Source organism: Nyctereutes procyonoides, unplaced genomic scaffold, assembly GCF_905146905.1.
Source record: "Nyctereutes procyonoides isolate TBG_1078 unplaced genomic scaffold, NYPRO_anot_genome, whole genome shotgun sequence".
Lineage (NCBI taxonomy): Eukaryota > Metazoa > Chordata > Mammalia > Carnivora > Canidae > Nyctereutes > Nyctereutes procyonoides.
In genome coordinates, this window is record NW_026575145.1 from 23,173,817 (window position 1) to 23,192,761 (window position 18,945).

The window sequence follows — 18,945 nt, forward strand, 5'->3', positions numbered from 1 at the left end:
TTAGAAACTGGGTCAGGCCCAATGGACAAAGCGGGCTAGGGCCAGTAAAAGCAGCATTTTCAGGTCTCTCGGGAGCCACTGGGACCTCTGTTCTCCCCTCGCCCTGCCTGACCCTGTGTGATCAGCAAGGCACCTCCCAGGGTCCCTGGGTGGCCTCACGAGGCTGGATCCCTTCAGCCTGGTGCACGTCAGAAGCACGGGACCTTGGCGGCCTCCACCCCACAGTTCTCCTTGCTTGCGAAGCCTCTTCCACCTCTTCCCCCTTTGTCTCTGGTCCTCGGTTCCCATCCCTCTTCCTTGGCTTCAGAGAGCATCTTGTGATTCCAGAATCAGGGCCAAACAATTTCCTCGTGATGGGGAAACCGCACTCCAGCCGCGGCAGCCCTAGGCTCCCCCTCCTCTTTCCTCTGGCAGTCCCCCCACCTCCCCAGGCTCTTTTGCTGGCTCCAGCTGTGTTTTGCAGAACTCCCACTGGATAACATCTGTAATTGCCTCCAGATGTGGGCCACAAAAACACAAAGGGGCCATGAGCTCATCTTTGAGCTCCTTGTGACATGCACAGCCCCCCACCCACCCCCTAGACAACCCCTGGCTTTCCCATGCCAGCTTCCCCTCCTCTGTCCCTATCCCCTCCCGTGAGGGCAGCAGGGCAGTGGTGTCCAGATCCACTGAGATGTACAGGCTCTGCCAAACAGCTGTTGGCAGGAGAGGTAGAGGAGGCCAGGCTTGGGGTCAGGGTTCCTGGCTGGCAGAGAGGTGGGGTACCCCTTCTGCCAAGGCAATCACACCGACCAGCCCTGAAGAGCAGCTGGATAGAACCCCTGGCTTAGGTGGGGCCATTGCTCGTGGAGGAAGGCTGTGGAGGGGGGCCTGGGGTGGAGTGGGGGGGGGCGGGGCTGGCCTAAAGCAGGAAGGGAAGGGGAGGAAGAAAGAGGGCTGCTCCCCTTCAGCTGAGCTGACTCAGCAACTGAGCTATTCCTCCCTCCAGGCTGGTTTCAGAGGAAGGGTGGGCCGACAGCCTGGGAACCCTGTCTGGGGCAGCAGTTCCAAAGAAACAAAGCCTTGTTATTCTTCCCTTCCAACCTGACCATCCTGCCTCTGCTGGGCTGATTGGGGGAGATTCCTGTTTGACCAGAGACTGGCTGCTCCTAATTGGCCATGGGGCAACATCTGTCCTTCGCCTGTGTTCCTCCTGCCCCTGGGGCAGAGCTCCAGGTCTAGAAGAGGCTGAGAGGCCGGAGGGCTGGGGTAAAGGGCCTACTTGTGCTGAATGTGATCCCGGGAGTCCCCAGCAGCAGAGAGAGGTCTGAAGAAACGGAGGGTCTGCGGCCAGATCACGGGACCTGGTAATGCAGGTAATTTAGGAAGATTTTCCAAGTGGCCTCAGCTTGACCACTTCCTCCTGTCTTTGCAGCTCTGAGACTCAAAAAGGTAACCTCTTGGCCTGGTTGGGAGAGAAGCAGCTGGGCTCTGTGGACCCCTCCCTGCCTCCATGGAGTAGGCCCTCCTTCCCAGCTATGGCTCTGAATCCCTGTTGTCCACCAAACATAAACATATTCCTTTGTGCAAGTACTGAACCCCCACATCAGAGAAAACCCTGGTCCTGGGCATGCTTTCCATTACCTAGCTGAGAGAAGGCAGCCACACAAAGAACGTGAAACACCATTTATTCTTTGTGGAAAGGTTGAACAAGGTCAAAAATGTCCTTAGAGGGCACTGACCCAGCCCCGCCCTGCAGGTTCCTGGGGTCAGATGCCTCTGCCCCCCCACCCCCACCCTTCCCATGCCCCTTGTTAACAAAAAGGAACGATTTGAAGGAAATCCATATATAATAATTATAATAAAAATATACATTAAACAAAACAAAACAAAAAAAAAAAAAACCAAACAAGACAAATTTAGCCGAACTGCCAGCACCGTTCATCCCCCCCCCCGCCTCCCCCCTGCCCAACATCCCTCCTCTCACTGCCCCTATAGGGTCTCACTCTCCCAAGTCTTCCGGTACCATGACCACCTGTAGCGGCCAGAGGAGACTTTGAATGGGTGGGTTGGGTGGGGGAGAGGACACGGGCAGGGCTGAGGGGTGGGGGCATTAGAAAGTGAGGGGCTCACCTGACGATAGACCCACCCAGGCAGCTGCCCCCTCCCCGAAACCAGCTGAGGCTGCCCGTCATCGTGCTGCCAGCCCCTGGTCACCTCCCTAACCAGGTGGCCACCCTCACGAAGGTCCCCAGTCGCCAGTCCCGGGATGTGTGTCATCTCTGCTCTTTTCACTGGACTCCCCACCCTTCCAATGCACCTACTCTGGTGAGAGGAAGGGCACCAAAGTGGAGTAGGTGTGCCTTTCTCCAGCCCTTCCTCAGAGCTCCAGTAAAACATGCCCTCCCCTGGGGCCCACAGCCCACCTTGTGGTGTCCCTGCTGGCCTGGCCTGCCGAGCCACTCGGCCCTCCACGCCCACAGCACCTCCCTGGTTAGCCTTTTGGTCCTGTCCTATCCCCTTCTGACTGCCCCTTGGTCCCCATCCCAGCTGCCTACATTTGAGCAAGATTCTCTTTCTGTGGCCTTGAGGCTCACCCCCAGGGCTCCTGACAGGCTCTCTCCTTGGCCCCACCCTACCCCAGTAGCGGCAGCGTGGGCTCCTCCATCCTTGACATCTCCAGCCTCGGCTGACATTTGCAGGGGCGGCGGGCATCAAGGGTTTCTACAGCCCCTTAATGGCTCAGGCTTCTTTTGGGGAAGCTCTGGGGGCCAGGTGGGGCAGAGGCAGGTCTCTGCAGAGGCGCTGACTCTGAGCTTTCCTCCCAAGGTTTCAGGGTAACTGTGCAGACCTCCCCCACCCCTCCTACTCTCTCAGGGTCTCCCCCCTCAACAAGATTAGATTCCTTTAGCCAGAAGGGGTGGTAGGAGTTGCCAATGGGGTGCGCCTGGGGGCTTGCAGGGCTGGAGTGCCCAGAGCCTCCTGAGGTCAGAGTTCAGAGGTTAAAGTTACATCAGGGAATAGAAAAGGAGCAGATGACCCCATTTGACCTTTGCCAGCGAGGTCTGAGGGTCCTGCCTTCAAGTGCAGAACCAAGACATTCAGATGGGGCAGGACACACACCAAGCTACAGAGGCCCCTAGGGGATAGGGGCTGGAAGGGGCGGCCCCTGATCAGCCCCCCAGGGATCCATCTAGGGAAGAAGCAATGCCAGGGTTGAGGTCAAAAGAGAGGCAATCATGGGACAGAAGAGAAGGGAGGAAAGGTTGGGAGGGGACTTGGGACCAGGTGGGAGCAGCCCACCCACCACCACCTGCTGCCACTGGCCTTCAGAGGCAAAGTCCTCGTGGTATGAGTGGGCGGGCAGCCGTGGGGGTCAGACCTTGTCCAGCAGGGAGCGCTGGCAATAGAGCAGTCGTTTAGGGGTCCCGTGGCGCCTGAAGAAGAAGACGGCAAGGCCCACTGCCAGCACCAGGAGCAGCAGCAGCACAGGCAGGACTACAGCAGCTGCGCTTACAGCCCCACTGCCTTCTTCGTCCACCTCGATGATGATCACCTCCGTTTCCTCCTCAGTCCCCTCATCTGGCCGGCTCCCCGATGAGGGGCAGCCCATCCAGTCCCGCAGGGCTGACTTGGGGTAGCCTGGCTCTACCTTCAGCTTCTGGTTGTTGAATTTCCAGTATTTGTTCCCCTTGTAGAAGTAAGTGAAGACTGCAGGGGTCAGCAAGAAGGGGGCCAGGAGGATAAGAGGTGGAGGCCGCATCCAGAACACCCACAGAGAGGAGAACAGAAGGGAAATCTGTGAGTCTGTGAGCCAAGCAGGTGGAGTTAATCCCCTAACATCAGTCTCCTCAGCTATAAACCCGGGTAATTCTAAATTACCGGGGCTGGAAGTGCAGTGGGGATTGGGGATCCGATGTGAGGAGAGCACTTGGCTCAGAGCCTGGCATGTGGCGAGGGTTCCAGAGCTCTCATCATCACTGCTTTCCCCAGATCCCCTCAGTCTCTCTTCCTGTTCTTAGTTCTTAATCCCTTTTCCCCATCCTCCCCTCAGGGACATCTCCCTTGCCCCTCACCTTCATCACTGCCCATGAATGACCCTCTGGGAGACTCAGGGATTCCTTCCCAGACCTTGATGTTTTTGGGGTACTCGCTGTCCACTGCTCTGAGTTCCTCATTGAAACGGTAGTACCTGGGGGAGAGGGGGAGGCAAATGGTCGGGCCCTGGGCATGTCTTCAGAGCATGGCAGGGCCCAGGACTGAATTCACCAGTGAGCAAAGAGTGGCTATGGACAGGGTACAGGGCAGGGGTTTTGTGTAATGAGGGCCTGCAGCTGAAAGTGGCGGAAGGTGGGGGTGGATGGGAGGTCCCAGGCTGCAAGGAGCCACCAGTAACCTTTAATGACAGTGCCTGGCAGCTGGGGTGGAGGCACGGTGCTGGGGGCAGGAGGCGCCAAATGACCAGGTCTGAAACGGTGACCCGGTCACTTCCCACTCAGCGCCTCATGGAGGCTGGCTGTTGCTGGGCAACGGCAGAGGATCAACCAGCAACTTCTCCAGGGAACTGTCCTGGGGTAAGTGGGTCTTTCTCCAGAGTTGAGGGAATGTGGTGGTGGCGGTGTCTGAGGAGGGAGGCCTTGGGTCAAGGGGCTGACATCTCACTTGTTTCCCCGGAAGAAGTAGGTCTTTCCATTGGGCATCCAGAAGAGAGCAGCATCGATTTTGTCAGTAGGCAGTCCTCGGCCCAGCTCCTTGATGTGCTTGGGGTAGCCAGGTTCCAGAGAAGCTTCGTCAAACACCCAGTGCTTGTCTCCTGGAGAGGAGAGAGAAGGGCGGGACCTGGGTTCCACTTGGGCTCTTGGGTCTCTGGAGGAGTCCAGTGAAATCCACTCCTGCAGGGAGACTCTCCTTATACCAGAGGACTAAGGCAGAAAGCTGGTTACCTTTGAAGAAGACAAACTTGCCATCCTTCCTCTCGTAGGCAGTGTTGATGGATGCAGGCAGGCCCCGCCAGAACTGGCCGATGGGCATTGGGTATCCATCCATCACTTGGTTATTCCTTACCCTCCAGAACCAGCGCTCCTAGAAAGTAGCAGGGTGGGGATAGTGCATTTCGTCTTATAGCTAGTCCTCTGGCTTAGTCCCCAAAGCTTCCCACTAACCCTCCTGCTGCTGTTTCCACCCAGCCTGCTGGGCTTCGAGCCCTCTTGTTCCTCCAACCAGCCCACTTCTTCCTCTCACCTTGAAGACAAACATCTCCCCTCGGAGCACCGCCACGGTGTCAAAGTTCCCATCACAGATGTTGGGCCCGTAGGTGGGGTTTTTGGGCTTATCAGGGACAGAGGGCCTGGAGGTAGTCCTGGGCTGAGGAGGCATCTTGGTGGGGGACCCTGACTCACTCCCTGATGGAGAGAACACAAGAGACACTTCAGACTTTGTGGCAGAGGGGGAGGAAAGAACAGATATATGGGCAGACAATACTGTTGGAAAAGTGTGGATGGTCCTTTGGGGAAGGATGAAGCAATCACGTGGGAAAGGACAGAAAAGGTGAAATCAAAAGTGGGAGAAGAATAAGACATATGGAAGAAATAATGTAAAAAAAAGAAAAAGTGGGTGGTGGGTGGAGGCAAAGTCAGGTAGGGTTGTGGGGGAGACTATAGGGCATGGGGAAAGAGAAACGAGATGCACAGGTCTGAGACCAAGAGGGGAGAAGGAACAGTTGGGGGCATAAATCACTCACCATAAAGTTGCTGGATGCCCCGGCGGTCGTCATCAGGCAGCACGAAATTCTCTGTGTCCATCCATTGGTAAAAGGGTGCCATGATGGCCGAGGGATCATTGGAATGCTCAAGGCCCAGGGCATGGCCTAGCTCGTGCACAGCCACCAGAAAGATGTCATTCCCTGGAGGGATGGGGATGATTACTGAGGGTCCCTTCCCTCAGACTCTCTGCTTTCCCACCAGAGGCTTCATTTTTACATCGAAGGCTGCCTGTTGTGTTTTCCACCCCAAAAGCCACAAAGCCAGTCAGCAATCTATTCTGGGTAGAGGTAAGAGAGTGCTCAGGGGGCCAGATACCAATCCCAGGAAGACTTGTATTAAGGGAAGCCAAGGTCCCATCTGGGCCCCAGTTTTTTCCAGGAGCTAGAGGTGACATTTGCCTGAAAAAGTGGCAAGTCTTTGACTGGGGAGTCAATTATTGAGTGAGAGAGGGACCAGCTATAAATAGATCAAAGTAAGAATTCTGCTTTAGGGGATCCCTGGGTGGCTCAGTGGTTTAGTGCCTGACTTCAGCCCAGGGCCTGATCCTGGAGACCCGGGATCGAGTCCCACATTGGGCTCCCTGCATGGAGCCTGCTTCTCCTTCTGCCTGTGTCTCTGCCTCTGTCTCCCTCTGCCTCTCATGAAGAAAGAAAAGAAAGAAAGGAAGGAAGGAAAAGAAATAATTCTGCTTTCATTGAAAGTCAGACTAGGAGATCTTTGTAGCCCAGAGACTTTGGGATTTGAGTTTTTTTTGTTTCCTTTTTTAAAGATTTTATTTATTTATCCATGAGAGACACAGAGAGAGAGAGAGTCAGAGACACAGGCAGAGGGAGAAGTAGGCTCCATGCTGGGAGCCTCATGTGAGACTCAAACCCAGACTCCAGGATCAGGCCCTGGGCCGAAGGCAGCGCTAAACCGCTGAGCCACCCGGGCTGCCCAGTTTGAGGTTTTGGGAGTTGGCAGGAGACCCCACCCTCATACAAATGATCATTGACTCTCCCCAGAGTAAATGAGTCCCAGGGCTACTTTGCTCACCATTCAGATCCTCATTCCTGACAGTCCAGGGCTCGGCCGAGTCAAAGTGGGTGTCCCCTCCAATGTTGGGGCCTGGGAAATAGGCATGTGCCAGGAAGCCACCCTCGCCATCAAAAGGTGTGCTGTCACCATGGAAGCCCTCAGCGAAGAAGATCATGATGTCTGCCTGCTTCTCATGGCCCTCGCGGATATAGGCATAGGGTACCTCCCGGAAACGAAGTGGTGTGGCACTCTCCCACACTCGGAATGCCTTGCGAATGGCCTCGAATGTGGCATACTCGCCCACCTTGGGAGTGTAGTTCTGGATGCTGAGGTCCAGCCATGTGGGGAGAGGATGGGAGTATGTTAGGATAACAACGTATAAAATTTTCCTTCCCTCTACTTCCCCAGGTCTGACCGAACCACCTAGCCACCTTTGCTGACCTGGCTCTTCCTGCTGCATCACGATGCCTCTGCCCCCAGAACTGAGGGCTCAGGGAACCCCCAGGCTGCACCTTTCTCCACGATTACAGCCACTTTCCTCCCCATTCCCAAGGATGCTTCATAGCAATAGAGGTGAGTAGGATAGGAGTCCTCAGAGTCTGTTAGTACAATTGATAGGAATGGCGACCCCGATGTGAGAAAGGCAACTTGCCTGCTGGACTCACCAGAAAGTGATCTCATTATGCTGCCATTTGAGGCCCTGAATGGCATAGCGCTTTCTTCGAACATTGGCCTTGATCTCAGCCCCAAATTTATCGGGAACACCACAGCGGGGGCGCCTCATAGCCCTGGGGTGTGAGGATTGTGGTCAGGATAGCATATTAAAGAGAAAGGGCTTCAGAGGAGGGAGAGAGTGCCTGGCCTCAGGGTCAGTGTGGGAAAGGGCCAAGGTTATGGGGTCAGAGTGAATAGGAGGGGGTCAGGACCAGCATGTGGGATTGAGGGAGGGGGCAGAGGTAAGGCATATAGGTAGCAACGCCCCTGTGCTTAGTGTTGTGAGTGGATACTGGGCAGGATTCCTACCAGGGTCTAGCACTTACTTCATGGTGTCTGCATCAGCCTTGCCTGTCACGCGCAGACCATAGAACTTCTGCATGGCAGCGATGGCAGCTGAGAATGACTGGGGTGAGCGCTGTGTGTGAGTGCGCAGATCCCCCGGGGGCAGGTAGCCATACTGCTGCAGCCAGGCCTGTAGGAAGAGGAATGTGGCTTAGAGCATCTCCACTTGGCCCACGGGAGCCTCTGCCTCCACATGGTATCTGGCATGCACCCTTGGCTTCAGAGGAAAGGGCAACGAGCTCGCAGCCTGGCTCTGGCAGTGGGGCTGGAGGAGTTCCCAGGTTGGACCTGAACTCTGGCCCAGGCCCCAGTATGACTTGTCCTCTCGGGGCTATGGGCTCAAACAGGGGTGGGGAGCCACAGCTCTGGCCTTTGGCTGTAACTCTTGAGAAGGGAGCCTAGAGGGCTTAACCGAGTCTTAGGATGTCTTCTCAGAGCTTCCTTCCAGCACTTTCCTTCTCTGTGTCAGTGTTCTTGTAAATACAGCAGTTCCTACCTGTGAATGGGTTGTGCCCATGGAGGCAAAGGGGGGACTCATGGTACTCTGCTTTTGGGCCTGGTATGGGACCCTCTTTGGGCAGGGATGCCATGCCTCCAGGCCCCTCACAGCTGAGATCTTTTTAGAAAGGAGAGCAGAACAGGAGCTAGGGCTGAGGCTGGCTGCTGAGACCGGAAACTGGGACCTTTGGAGGTGGTGGGGGTGTGATCCAGCTAGAGAGCTAGGGTCCTGCCACTGCCTCCATCCAAACATCTGACCCTGGGGCTTGGGACCTAAAGGCCCATTTAAGGTTCTCAGTAGAGGAAGTGGGAGAGACTTGGTGACAGTACTGTACTTGAGGTATGTTGTGAATTGTTCATAACATAAAGGCTGGCATATTGCCTTAACATAAAGTTAGGTTTTTGGTGTTTGAGAAAGGTACACAAAATACAAAGACCTGTCTGTCGAGGAAAAAATCAGCCTTTATTGTAAGAACAATGGAGTATTTTCCTAAAGCCTGCAAAGTAAAACACGCCAAGTTATACATGGAATGTGAAAATGCTTGGATTCTCCAATGGAGATAATACTTTGGTTTCTGCTCCAGCTTTGCCTTCCTGAGGAGTTCAGAGGGGGCCAGCAGGTGGCCTAGGATGAAAACTTTGGAGTGCAGAGGGGTAGGGGCTGCTCTTGGGTGCCACATCCCCCATCCCAGGTTGTTAGGATGGATCTTCATGGAGCCCTTCACTACAGGGCCCAGGCCCTGGTAGTGGAGCAGTGCTTCTGCATTGGGGCTGGGGGTGATTCAAGAGCAGCTGACTGGGGAACATGTGCCCGCAGGGGCAAGAATTGCAACAGGGTTCTGGGAAATGATCCCCCAAGGCTGATGGGAGTTAGGGCCTTGAGATGTAAACAACTCAGCCTTTCCCCAGCCAACGGGCCTGGCCAGAACAACCTTAGCACCACCCGCCTCTGAGAGCCCCTCCTTAGGCAGGCCTAGAGGAGTGAGCCAAGTTTAACCTCTGGCATAACGTAGGGGAGCAGAGCGGGGTGCTCTAGTACCCAGTCGCTCTCTTCAGGAGAGGTATAGACTTGCCCTGACCTGTACTGGCTGGTGCCACAGCTAGTGCCCGCGGGAGGCCTGCTGTGGCCTGTGCCCAAGTATGCAGGAAACTCCCTTTGCCCTTAGCCTCACCTGTAGGGCACACACCCCCCCCCCCATGCTTATGACCCCTGCTCAGGGAGCAGCTGCTTCAGCTTTGGAGAAGGATGGGAGTGGGCTTCTCCTGGAGCTGGAAGTCAGGAAGACTTAAGTCAGGCTCCCTCAGGCCTCAGGGAACAAAACTGAGGGGAATTCTCTTAGGGCAGAATGACAGAATGGAGGGTAGCAGAGAAGTGACGAGAATCCAGATCCAGGAGCTCTGGGATAAATCCCTCTCCTTGATGAGTTTTCCAAGAAAGTAGGCAAGTCCAAGTATTCACACCCACAATATCCACCCCATACACAACAGAGAAAAATGGAGACTTAGGAAGGAAAGGAACTTCCCTAGAGTCAAGAGAGAGCCTCATGGCCTGGAAAGGAAATACCCCCATCCCTCTCCCCTCAGGCCTAGGTTCTGAGCAAAGCAAGAACCACAGAGAAGACTAGGAGGTGAGGATGGAACCACAGAAGAGAGGACTCTTGTGTCTGTGGCTGGGTGGGGGAAGGGCTGAGTGCCAGACAGGCCACGGGGAGGAGAAGGCTGTCCTGGAGCTAGTGCAGGACTCTGGAGGCCTGGTGGGAGGGACCCGGCTGCCTGAGGCCTGGCCACCCCAGCTCGCCCTCTAGATTGGCCTGGAGAGGGAGCAACTATGTTAGGTCAAAAAACTCAGTTGGCTGGCTTTGTCTTGAAAGCTGAGTGGTCTGAATTTATTCCTAGGGGAAAAGTCCAGAGAACCCCTCCCACCTCTGGCCTAGGAGTCCTGGAGAAGGTGGGTGGGTTGGGGGAACTCTGGCACTCCAGCAGGCCCTGGATCTGAGCCTCTGGGCCTGCTCCTCCCTCCCTCTACCTCCCACCCCTCCCTGGCCCAGAAGCAAATGGTGGTTCTGGCACTGGGACTGCCCATGACCCACTTAAAACAGAGCCAGGGCTGCTGCCCCTCCCCTAGGGGGCCTAGTGGGGCAGGGGAGGGAAGGCAGGGCAGGCAAAGTTGGCAGTGGGAAGCCCCCAGATGCCCAGGCTTCTTTTGTTAGGACCTCTCCTTGCAGCCCCCCCCCCCCCCCATGAAGACTCTAGGCCAGGAGAGAGGATGCCTCCTCCTGCTGGCCCAGCTCAGGTTTAGACCAAGGGGAGATTTGCACTCTCCCTGGTCACCCCCACTCCTAGGGCCACACTTTTCTTTTTAGCCTCAGATCCCCTTCGGGACAGAGAGAGTGTGTTCTTTCTGGAGATGTTTCCTCCGGGGGTGGGTTCCCGGCCAGGACCAAGAGGGAGGAAGCCAAGTCCAGATCCCTTCCCCCTTCTGGGGCCCTTCCCGGCCCCTCCTGACCGCACCCAGGCCCTGCCGGGCTGAGTGGGTTGGGATGGCCCAAAATAAGAAGCTGATCAAATTCGTCTCCCACCTTCACCCCAAAATAAGAGAGAGAGAGAGAGAAAGAGAGGAAAGACGTCCCCAGACAACTCCCACGCGTCTTCCTCCCGGGCCGGTGGGCCAGCGTCGGGGAATGGGGAGAGGGGCGCCCGAGGCAGTCCGAGACCTGTGTGGTGCCCGGGCCGCGCCCTCTCCCCCATCCCCGGTGCGAGGCCCTCAGTCTCCCCGCAATTAACACAGAAAAGCAATTAACAAAAGCAACAAAAAGAGCCTAAAGGCGCCGCTGGGGGGATAGCGAGGGCGAGGGGGGCAGAGGGAGGAGGCGGCGGCCCGGCGAGCCCGCTCACAAGGGGACCTTTGTGTGTACTGAAAGGCTGCCAGGGCGCCAGCCCCGCGACCCTCGACGCCGCCGGGGCTCCGGGCGGGCGGGTCACAGGGGGTCCAAGGGCGGGCGCGCGGGCGGGCGGGGCGGGGTGGGGGCTGGTACCGGTGCCGCCGGCGGCCCAGCGCCCACCCCACCTGGCTGCGGCTGCACCCTGGGGGCCGGGCCGCCTGGAGGCGCGTCCTGCTGAGCCTCCCCGGCGCCGGGCCGGGCGGGAGAGCGAGCGCCGCGGAGCTGGAAGGTGGAAGCAACAACGGGCTCGCGCACACGCACACGACGAGAAACCAGCGCAGCGCAGGGCTGAGCGGGGTCCAAGTATTTACCAGGCTCCCCCGGGTTCCGGAGCTGAGCTCAGAGCCCCGGGGACCCGGGGACCCGGGGAGGGTGGGGGTGGGCCCCTGCTATAAAGCTCTTCCTGGGAAAGGACGGAAAGAAAGTCGGCGGCGGGAGGAGGGGGTGGGGGGGCAGAAGTTGGATCGACTGGGAAGTTTGGAGATGAAGAGGGAAAGGAAAGGAAGCGGGTCCTTCGGCCGAGGACGCCCAGACCGCGAGCGCCCGCTCTCCGAAGGGGGGGCTGGACCCCTGGGGCCGCGGCCCGCCTCCCCGGCGGGGCGACTCCCGACTCCCGACTCCCGGAGGGCCGGAGGAGCTCACTTACTTCGGGGCTGAAGCTGCTTTGGGCCGAGCTGAGGGAGGCGAGCGCGGTGGCGAGCGTGAGCAGGGGCAGCAGCAGACCGCCGGCGGGCCGTGGGGCAGGAGACATGGTCCGTCCGCGACCGTCCCGGCAGCCGTGCGGGCTCCGCAGCGGGCCCAAGCCCTGGGGTCGCGCCGCCACTCCCTTGGGGGCGCCTTTGTCTTCGGTGGGCACTGAATTTGGATTCCTAGAGCGCTGTCCGCTTGGAGAAGGGGAGGATTGTTCTTGAAAGCGCCTGTTCGTCCCCTTTTCCGTTTTTTTGATCTTTCTTCTGCTTAGTCTGCGAACTGCATGACGAGCCCTCTCTCACTCTTCTGGTCCCTCCCTTCTCCCACAGCCTCTCCGCCCCCGCTCCAATGCCCTCCTTTCCCGGTGCGGACGTGGTTGTTTCAGCCTGAATCCAATTACAGCCAAGAGCGGGGTAAAACACACACACACACACACACACACACACACACACGCACAAAAACCCCTTAAGTTGCCTTTCTGTGGTGGAGGCTGCTATCTGCAAGGGTTGAGGCCACAGTTCAGGAGGGGGGGGGTCTGGGGAGGAGGGACCCAGGAGACGGGATGTGGGAGACTTTCTCCCCCTAAGCATATTTTAGGTGGCTTGATTCCTCTGGTATTCAACCTTTGTCTCCTCTCAGAGCAGGCAAGTGCCGGGAGGCTCAGTGGCTAGGGGCAGACGAGTTCAAAGTCTGGGATGCTGCTGGTGGGGGTCTTCCATATCCATCACGCCTGGGGTGCAGATTGTCTGCTGGGACCCGTGGCTCAATCGAATGGAAACTTTTGCCCCTTGTTCTTGACAACCATCTCCATCACTCTCCTGCTCAAAACATGCAACGGTAACGAAACCCTACTACCCGCTAACAAACTCCACAACCACACTGGCTGTCCTTGTGGAAAAGACAAATGCACTCCCTTAATTATCATCATTTGCAATCTGGCTGCTCCTTAAAGTAGAACTGGCCAAGGAGGAAAGAAGTGCAAGGCCATGGAATGTGGGGAAAGGCAAATCAAGTTTGGGGAAACTGTTAAGACCAGAGAGGTTGGGGAACACCTGGGTAGCTCAGCGGTTGAGTGTGATTCTGGGATACAGGATCCAGGATTGAGTCCTGCATCAGGCTCCCTGTGAGGAGTCTGCTTCTCCCTCTGCCTATGCCTCTGCCTCTCTCTCTGTGTCTCATGAATAAATAAAATCTAAAAAAAGTCAGGGTGGGAGGGGGAATCCCTGGGTAGCTCAATGGTTTAGTGCCTGCCTTTGGCCCAGGGCATGATCCTGGAGACCCGGGATCAGGTCCCACGTCCGGCTCCTTGCATGGAGCCTGCTTCTCCCTCTGCCTGTGTCTCTGCCTCTTTCTGGCTCTCTCTCTGGGTCTCTTGTTAATAAATCTTAAAAAAAACAAGAGAGATTGGGAGTTCAGACTTCGGGGTTGTTTCCCCTCTACAGTTGGAAAAAGGCAGTTCCTTGAGGAGTAAAATCTTCAGGGGCCGACTCAGCTGAGAACAAAAGGTGGAGGTACGCAGGGAAGAGGGAGGGCCAAGGAAGGGGGTGGGAGAACTGAAGCCATCCTGACCTGGGGAAGAGAAACAGGTAAGAGGTTGAGAGCTAGAGCTGGAAAAGCAGCACAACAGAAGCAGGAAAAGTGTGGGAGACAGAAAACTCGATCATCAGCGAAATCTAAGATCCCAGAATTGCACTGGTCAGCGAGAGAGGAAGGAGGTAGTGGGGAGAAGAGTGGGAAAGAAAGCAAGGCCAGGAATAAAGGAAGCTGGACAGAATGTAGGTCAGGTAGGAAGCTCCAGCAATACTAGAGATCCAGGAACTATTATAGGTTTGTGACAGGATAATGGAAGGAAAGCCCAGTGCTCTGTGTTGTAATGGGAGCAAAGGTCTTTTTCTCCCAGAATCTGTGTCAGTAATAGGAAGGGTTTCCCTGGGTCCTGGGCAACTAAGGGGTTTGTGGAGATATACGATAGATATTAGATACCTATGCCACAGTGACTGTTTGGGGGCTGAGTACCTCCAGGGCTCCCCTATACAAATTGGGGTCGGGAGGTCAAACCTCTCTCTGACCAGCCTGTGGTTCAGCCAGAACCATAGAAACCCCAGGGTTCAACTTGTTAAGCAGAACATGGCAACACCCAAGTCTGGCTCTTCCCATGTCAGCCTTCCCAGTGGGGGTAACCTCTTGGGCCATGTATCTGAAGTTTAGGAAAGCTGACACCAGATGCTTGGCAAGAAATAGACCTCAGCCGGAAAGCCTTTTTCAACAAAACATTTATTAAATGAGTAACTACATGCAGCCTGAGCTGTGTCTGGTCTGTTATAAGCTTGAGTGCCTAGCATAGCCAGGAGAGCTGCTGCTCCTTTTTCATGTTTGCAGAGCAGCTACTGTTCATAGTTGATTGGGCCAGTCCTATGGCCTGCAAAGGGGATAAAGTGTCCCAGAGCAATATTCTACTGAACTGGAGCAGAGCCAGGGAGGAGGGGACTAAGCCAACTCTTCTAGGCAGTTCTTCCTGGTGTCCAAGCTCTGTGCTCTGAAGACAGACGGGGACGTGAAGGTTCTCTCTTCTGGCTGGGATGAGGCATGTAGGTGATAGAGCAGAAAGCCAAAGAGAGGCTGGGAAAGGGAGACAGGAACTGCTTTTATTGACCTGGTTGTGGGTTCTGCAGTAGAGCCCCTTTGGGTTTAAGAGCATTTTTCTGCTTCCTTTCTTCTTCCTGCAACTTCTCTTGCTGTCTAAGCTGCCATGCCTGTAATCCAGCATCCATTTCCTGTGACAGCAGTACAACTCGTCTCTGAAAGAGACAGGAAAACAGGGTGGATAACATCTGGGGCTTGAGCTCTGCACCATACATCCTTTCACTCACAGATCAAAGCCAGAGGTTTCAGATGGAAAATGATACTGCTGACTGGGGAAGGGAACCAGGTCCTGGGATGCAGGAGGAGGCAAAATGTGTGGCAGAATGTCTACTACTGGTTCCCGCCCTAGGAGTGCCCACTCTCTTCCTCCCCTTCTCATAGTAAAAACCTTTAGCTGTTAAAATGGTATGCAAGGGGCACATGTGAGCTTAGGTGTCAGCACAGCTCCAGCCAAGGTAAAATTTAAATTTTTTCTTTCCCAGTACACACAGGTTGCCCTGGCTGGGGCTCTAGCCACTCACTGCAAACTTCTCCCTTTGGGCTTTTCTTCGAAGCTGGCCTTTCATTGGCGGTGCAGGGCGGCCATCTGTAAATAGAAGAGAAGACAAAGATAGGTATTAGGGATGGCTGGCAGCACCCTGTGAAGACATTGTGATAGGAACAAAGGAAGAACCAGTCTCTAGTTCCTTCTCCCATTTCATACCCATGGTGGCTTAATTCTCCAACAACTTATTCCTCAGTATCAAGGTAAGGTATGCCAAGAATAAGCGCTGAGGAATACTCCTACTCTACTTCACTTACCCCTCATTATCCTGGAATGGTTCTTTGCAGTGCTAAATCTTGTTTTATCTTTTTTTTTCCCCTAAAGTTTTTATTTATTTGAAAGAGAGAGAGAGAGCACGTGCAGGGGGAGGAGCAGAGAGAGGGAGAAAATCTCCTACAGGCTCCCCACTGAGTGCAGATCCTACTTAGGGCTCAGTCTCACTTGGGGCTCAGTCTTGAGATCTCGACCCTGAGATCATGACCTGAGCCAAAATCAAGAATCTGATGCTTGACCAACTGAGCCACCCAGGCGCCTGTCTCCTGTTTTATCTTTGGATCCACTCAGGCAATCTGATCACTGTTCTACTCATCAGGAGTCTTTGTAAAATTCTCATTCCTCAATGAAATGCTCTCTTTTCCTTTCCTTTCAGCCTTTCAGCCCAGTTCTTGTTCATAGCCCACCCCCTCCAAGTCCTAGATGCCCAGAAAGCCTCCAATGACCTCTTCAACTCTGTTAGCTATCTCTTCAGAAAGAAGTGCCTGATAGGTGCCTGGGCGGCTCAGTGGGTTAAGCATCTGCCTTTGGCTGGGGTCAAGATCCTGGAGTCCCTGGCTGGAGCCCAAGTCAGGCTTCCTGCTCAGCCTGACTTCCCTCTCCCTCTGTCCCTCCCTCCCCATCTCCTTGCTTGTGTTCTCTCTGGCTCGATCTCTCCCAAATAAATAAATAACATCTTTTAAAAAAGGTGCCTATCAATGATTTAATATTCACCTATTTGCCTTGGAGCATTTATTGTACTATTGCTTTTTTGCCTTATTTGGCCACCTCATTCTTTTGGAAAGTGGTAGAGCACTGTAATATTATTATTTAATCTTTTAAAAACTAAAAGGCAGGGATCCCTGGGTGGCTCAGCGGTTTGGCCCCTGCCCCCAGCCTAGGGCATGATCCTGGGGTCCCGGGATCGAGTCCCGCGTCAGGCTCCCTGCGTGGAGCCTGCTTCTCCCTCTGCCTGTGTCTCTGCCCCCGCCCTCTCTCTCCCCACCCCCGTGTCTCTCATGAATGAATAAATAAAATCTTTAAAAAAAAAAAGAACTTTCTAAAAAAAATAAAAAAATAAAAAATAAATAAAAAATAAACTAAAAGGCAGACACTCAACCATGGAGCTACCCAGGCATCTCTCCATTTTAATTTTTAAATGTCCATTTAAAAAGTCTAGCTGTTGGGACGCCTGGGTGGGTCCGCGGTTGAGCGTGTAGAGCGTCTGCCTTTGGCTCAGGGCATGATCCTGGGGTCCTGGGATTGAGTCCCACATCGGGGTCCCTGCATGGAACCTGCTTCTCCCTCTGCCTGTGTCTCTGCCTCTTTCTGTGTGTCTCTCATGAATAAATAAATAAATTTAAATAAAAAATAAAAAGTCTAGCCATTTTCCCAACTAGAGTTTCACAGACTCTGTCCCTAGGTTTCACTGTAGCACAGTGTAGGCACATAAGCATATATCATAAAAATTCTACAAATATCTACTGACTTGGGGGATCCCTGGGTGGCGCAGCGGTTTGGCGCCTGCCTTTGGCCCAGGGCGCGATCCTGGAGACCCGGGATCGAATCCCACATCGGGCTCCCGGTGCATGGAGCCTGCTCATGTCTCTGCCTCTCTCTCTCTCTCTCTCTCTCTCTCTCTCTCTGTGTGACTATCATAAATAAAAAAAAATTAAAAAAAAATATCTACTGACTTGGTGAAAAATGCAGTACTGACCTGAAGTAGTTTATACTGAAGGTGAAGAAAAAAGATGCTTACTTTCTACAGAGTAAGAAACAGTGAAAACTCTGCCCAAAAGTCTTGTGGAAATTGAGAGATCTAATTAGGTAGCATGTCCAAGACCACAAAATCTGCAAGTAGAGAAGCCTGAATTAAGTATCAAGTCTAGGGTCTTTCCAATATTCCATACTACTTTTAGGAGCCACTAGGCTTCCTATAGTAAGTAACAAGTGGAATAAATCTTTACCATCCCCCTCGGGATCATACTCCTCTAGAATCCAATCAGGGTATTAGTATTGAGGTCTCTGTGCTGTTGAAGGGGGCCTGGCCCCTACCCAGTTCTAGTCCTGGCTTTGCTATTACCTAACTGTGTGATCACAAGAACTCTGAGAGCTCAACTTTTCCAACCTGTAAACTGCAGTCCCATATTGGGAGTGGGGAGTCGCTTCAACTTTCCTAAGAACCCTCCCTTCTAGGGCTAATACCTATTTTCTTTTTCTTCTCTAAGTAAAGGGAATAAACTTTTCTGAAGGGCGCCCACCATCCTCAATCCTCACCCTTCCAACCCCTCTCTGAGATGTTCATTTAGGCAATCTTTCAGAGCGCTCTTCCTACATTTGGTACCAAGTTCCAACAATGTACTCACCACATAGAACAGTGGGTCTTTCTAATTTTTTAAAAACCGTCCCCCCATGAGAAATGTAAAAATCCTAGGGGCAACCCGGTGGCTCAGCGGTTTAGCGCCGCCCTCAGCCCAGGGCCTGATCTTGGACACCCAGGATCGAGTCCCGCGTCGGGCTCCCTGCATGGAGCCTGCTTCTCCCTCTGCCTGTGTCCCTGCCTCCCTCTCTCTGTCTCTCATGAATAAATAAAATAAAATCTTAAAAAAAAAAAAAAAAAAAGTAAAAATCCTGTCACTCCCTCCTCTGGGACGCTCCAGGTTAGAATTATCTTCTGCTTATCCCCACAAGATCCTGTCTAGCTTTACTTTCCATAGGCGCAATTTAATTCACAAAATAAACAACAGGGCTTCTTCCCCTCAACTCCAAATATAAAATTCAATACGTTGTGCATTCAGACACATCCCCACCTGGAGCCCCCTCTCCCCCCGCCCTCCGTCCAGGGGAATTTCCGTCCAGTCAGCGCTCACCAGCGTAAGACCAGTCTGGGAGCTCCGTAAGGGGCCCGTAGCCGGAGGGGCTGGCAGCCAAGCCCTGCCTATGTGGAGAAAAACAATCTGGTAAGGATTTGGCCCAGCTTCTGGCCTCCCAGGACCCCCCAGGACCCCCCAGACCGGCACTCACTGGAGTCGCCACTGGCTGCCCGCCCGAGCCGCCACGCTGCAGTGCAGCCTCCGGACACCTGCTGGGAAAACAGGGCAGAATTGGGACAGAGGCCGTGCAGTCAACTCAGGGGTGCTAGACTTGCCCGCGCGAGCTCCCGAGCCCACCGGCTCCACACCGACTTACTCAAGAGCAGAGAACCTAAAGCAGCCATGCTGAAGCCGCGGGACCGGAAGTGGGCGTGGCCTCGGTGGCCACGCGCGGCGCTGCAGGGAACTAGGAAGCCGCCATCTTGAATCTGGGATTAAATCACGGGCTCCGCCATCTTGGGGCATTGTACGGAAGAGAGGACAGAACTGCGGCGGGGAGGGCGGTTGGCGGCGTGTGCGTCGTCAGTAGTGGTTACATTCTCAGTGGGAGTCGTGTCCTAGACTGAGCCGTTTTGAACCACTCTAGCGATCTCTGCGCAGCGGAGGCTAGTCCTTTGGAATTTATGCCTTTATCTTAGAGGCCTTCGTCCGCATCACTGTAACGTTTTTCCCAGCCTAGGAGTCAA

The 18,945-nt window shown here is 54.6% G+C and overlaps 3 protein-coding genes across 8 annotated transcripts in view; 1 reads left to right on the plus strand and 2 right to left on the minus strand.

Annotated features, from left to right (window-relative positions):
- The window catches only part of SLC7A7 (solute carrier family 7 member 7), a 75,322-nt gene that overhangs the window by 12,986 nt on the left and 43,391 nt on the right, over positions 1-18,945 (plus strand). For 2 of the 4 annotated variants that reach the window (XM_055309156.1, XM_055309157.1), the window contains exon 2: positions 7,167-7,331. The gene's annotated coding sequence lies outside the window, so the exon portion shown is untranslated. Of the gene's footprint in view, positions 1-4,538; positions 4,554-7,090; positions 7,332-18,945 lie in introns of those variants that run through there. The other 2 variants (XM_055309158.1, XM_055309155.1) reach the window with 2 other exon arrangements.
- Positions 1,651-12,267, minus strand: MMP14 (matrix metallopeptidase 14). The gene is made up of 10 exons (XM_055309152.1): positions 11,904-12,267; positions 7,799-7,947; positions 7,424-7,546; positions 6,777-7,084; positions 5,720-5,881; positions 5,221-5,381; positions 4,923-5,061; positions 4,642-4,792; positions 4,056-4,171; positions 1,651-3,690 (listed from the first exon to the last, which is right to left on the minus strand). The coding sequence occupies exons 1-10, from the start codon at positions 12,006-12,008 to the stop codon at positions 3,356-3,358; spliced, it is 1,749 nt and encodes a 582-aa protein (XP_055165127.1). The 5' UTR covers positions 12,009-12,267; the 3' UTR covers positions 1,651-3,355.
- Positions 14,203-18,625, minus strand: MRPL52 (mitochondrial ribosomal protein L52). Of its 3 annotated transcripts, none has more exons than XM_055309163.1 (5): positions 18,576-18,625; positions 18,411-18,471; positions 18,257-18,324; positions 15,112-15,176; positions 14,203-14,745 (listed from the first exon to the last, which is right to left on the minus strand). In XM_055309163.1, exons 1-5 carry the CDS (start codon positions 18,601-18,603, stop codon positions 14,593-14,595), a joined length of 375 nt encoding a protein of 124 aa, XP_055165138.1. In that variant the 5' UTR covers positions 18,604-18,625; the 3' UTR covers positions 14,203-14,592. The 3 variants fall into 3 exon arrangements, with proteins under 3 accessions (XP_055165138.1, XP_055165139.1, XP_055165140.1); XM_055309164.1 differs by having other exon boundaries at positions 18,411-18,468; positions 18,576-18,609; XM_055309165.1 differs by lacking the exons at positions 18,257-18,324; positions 18,411-18,471 and having other exon boundaries at positions 18,576-18,609.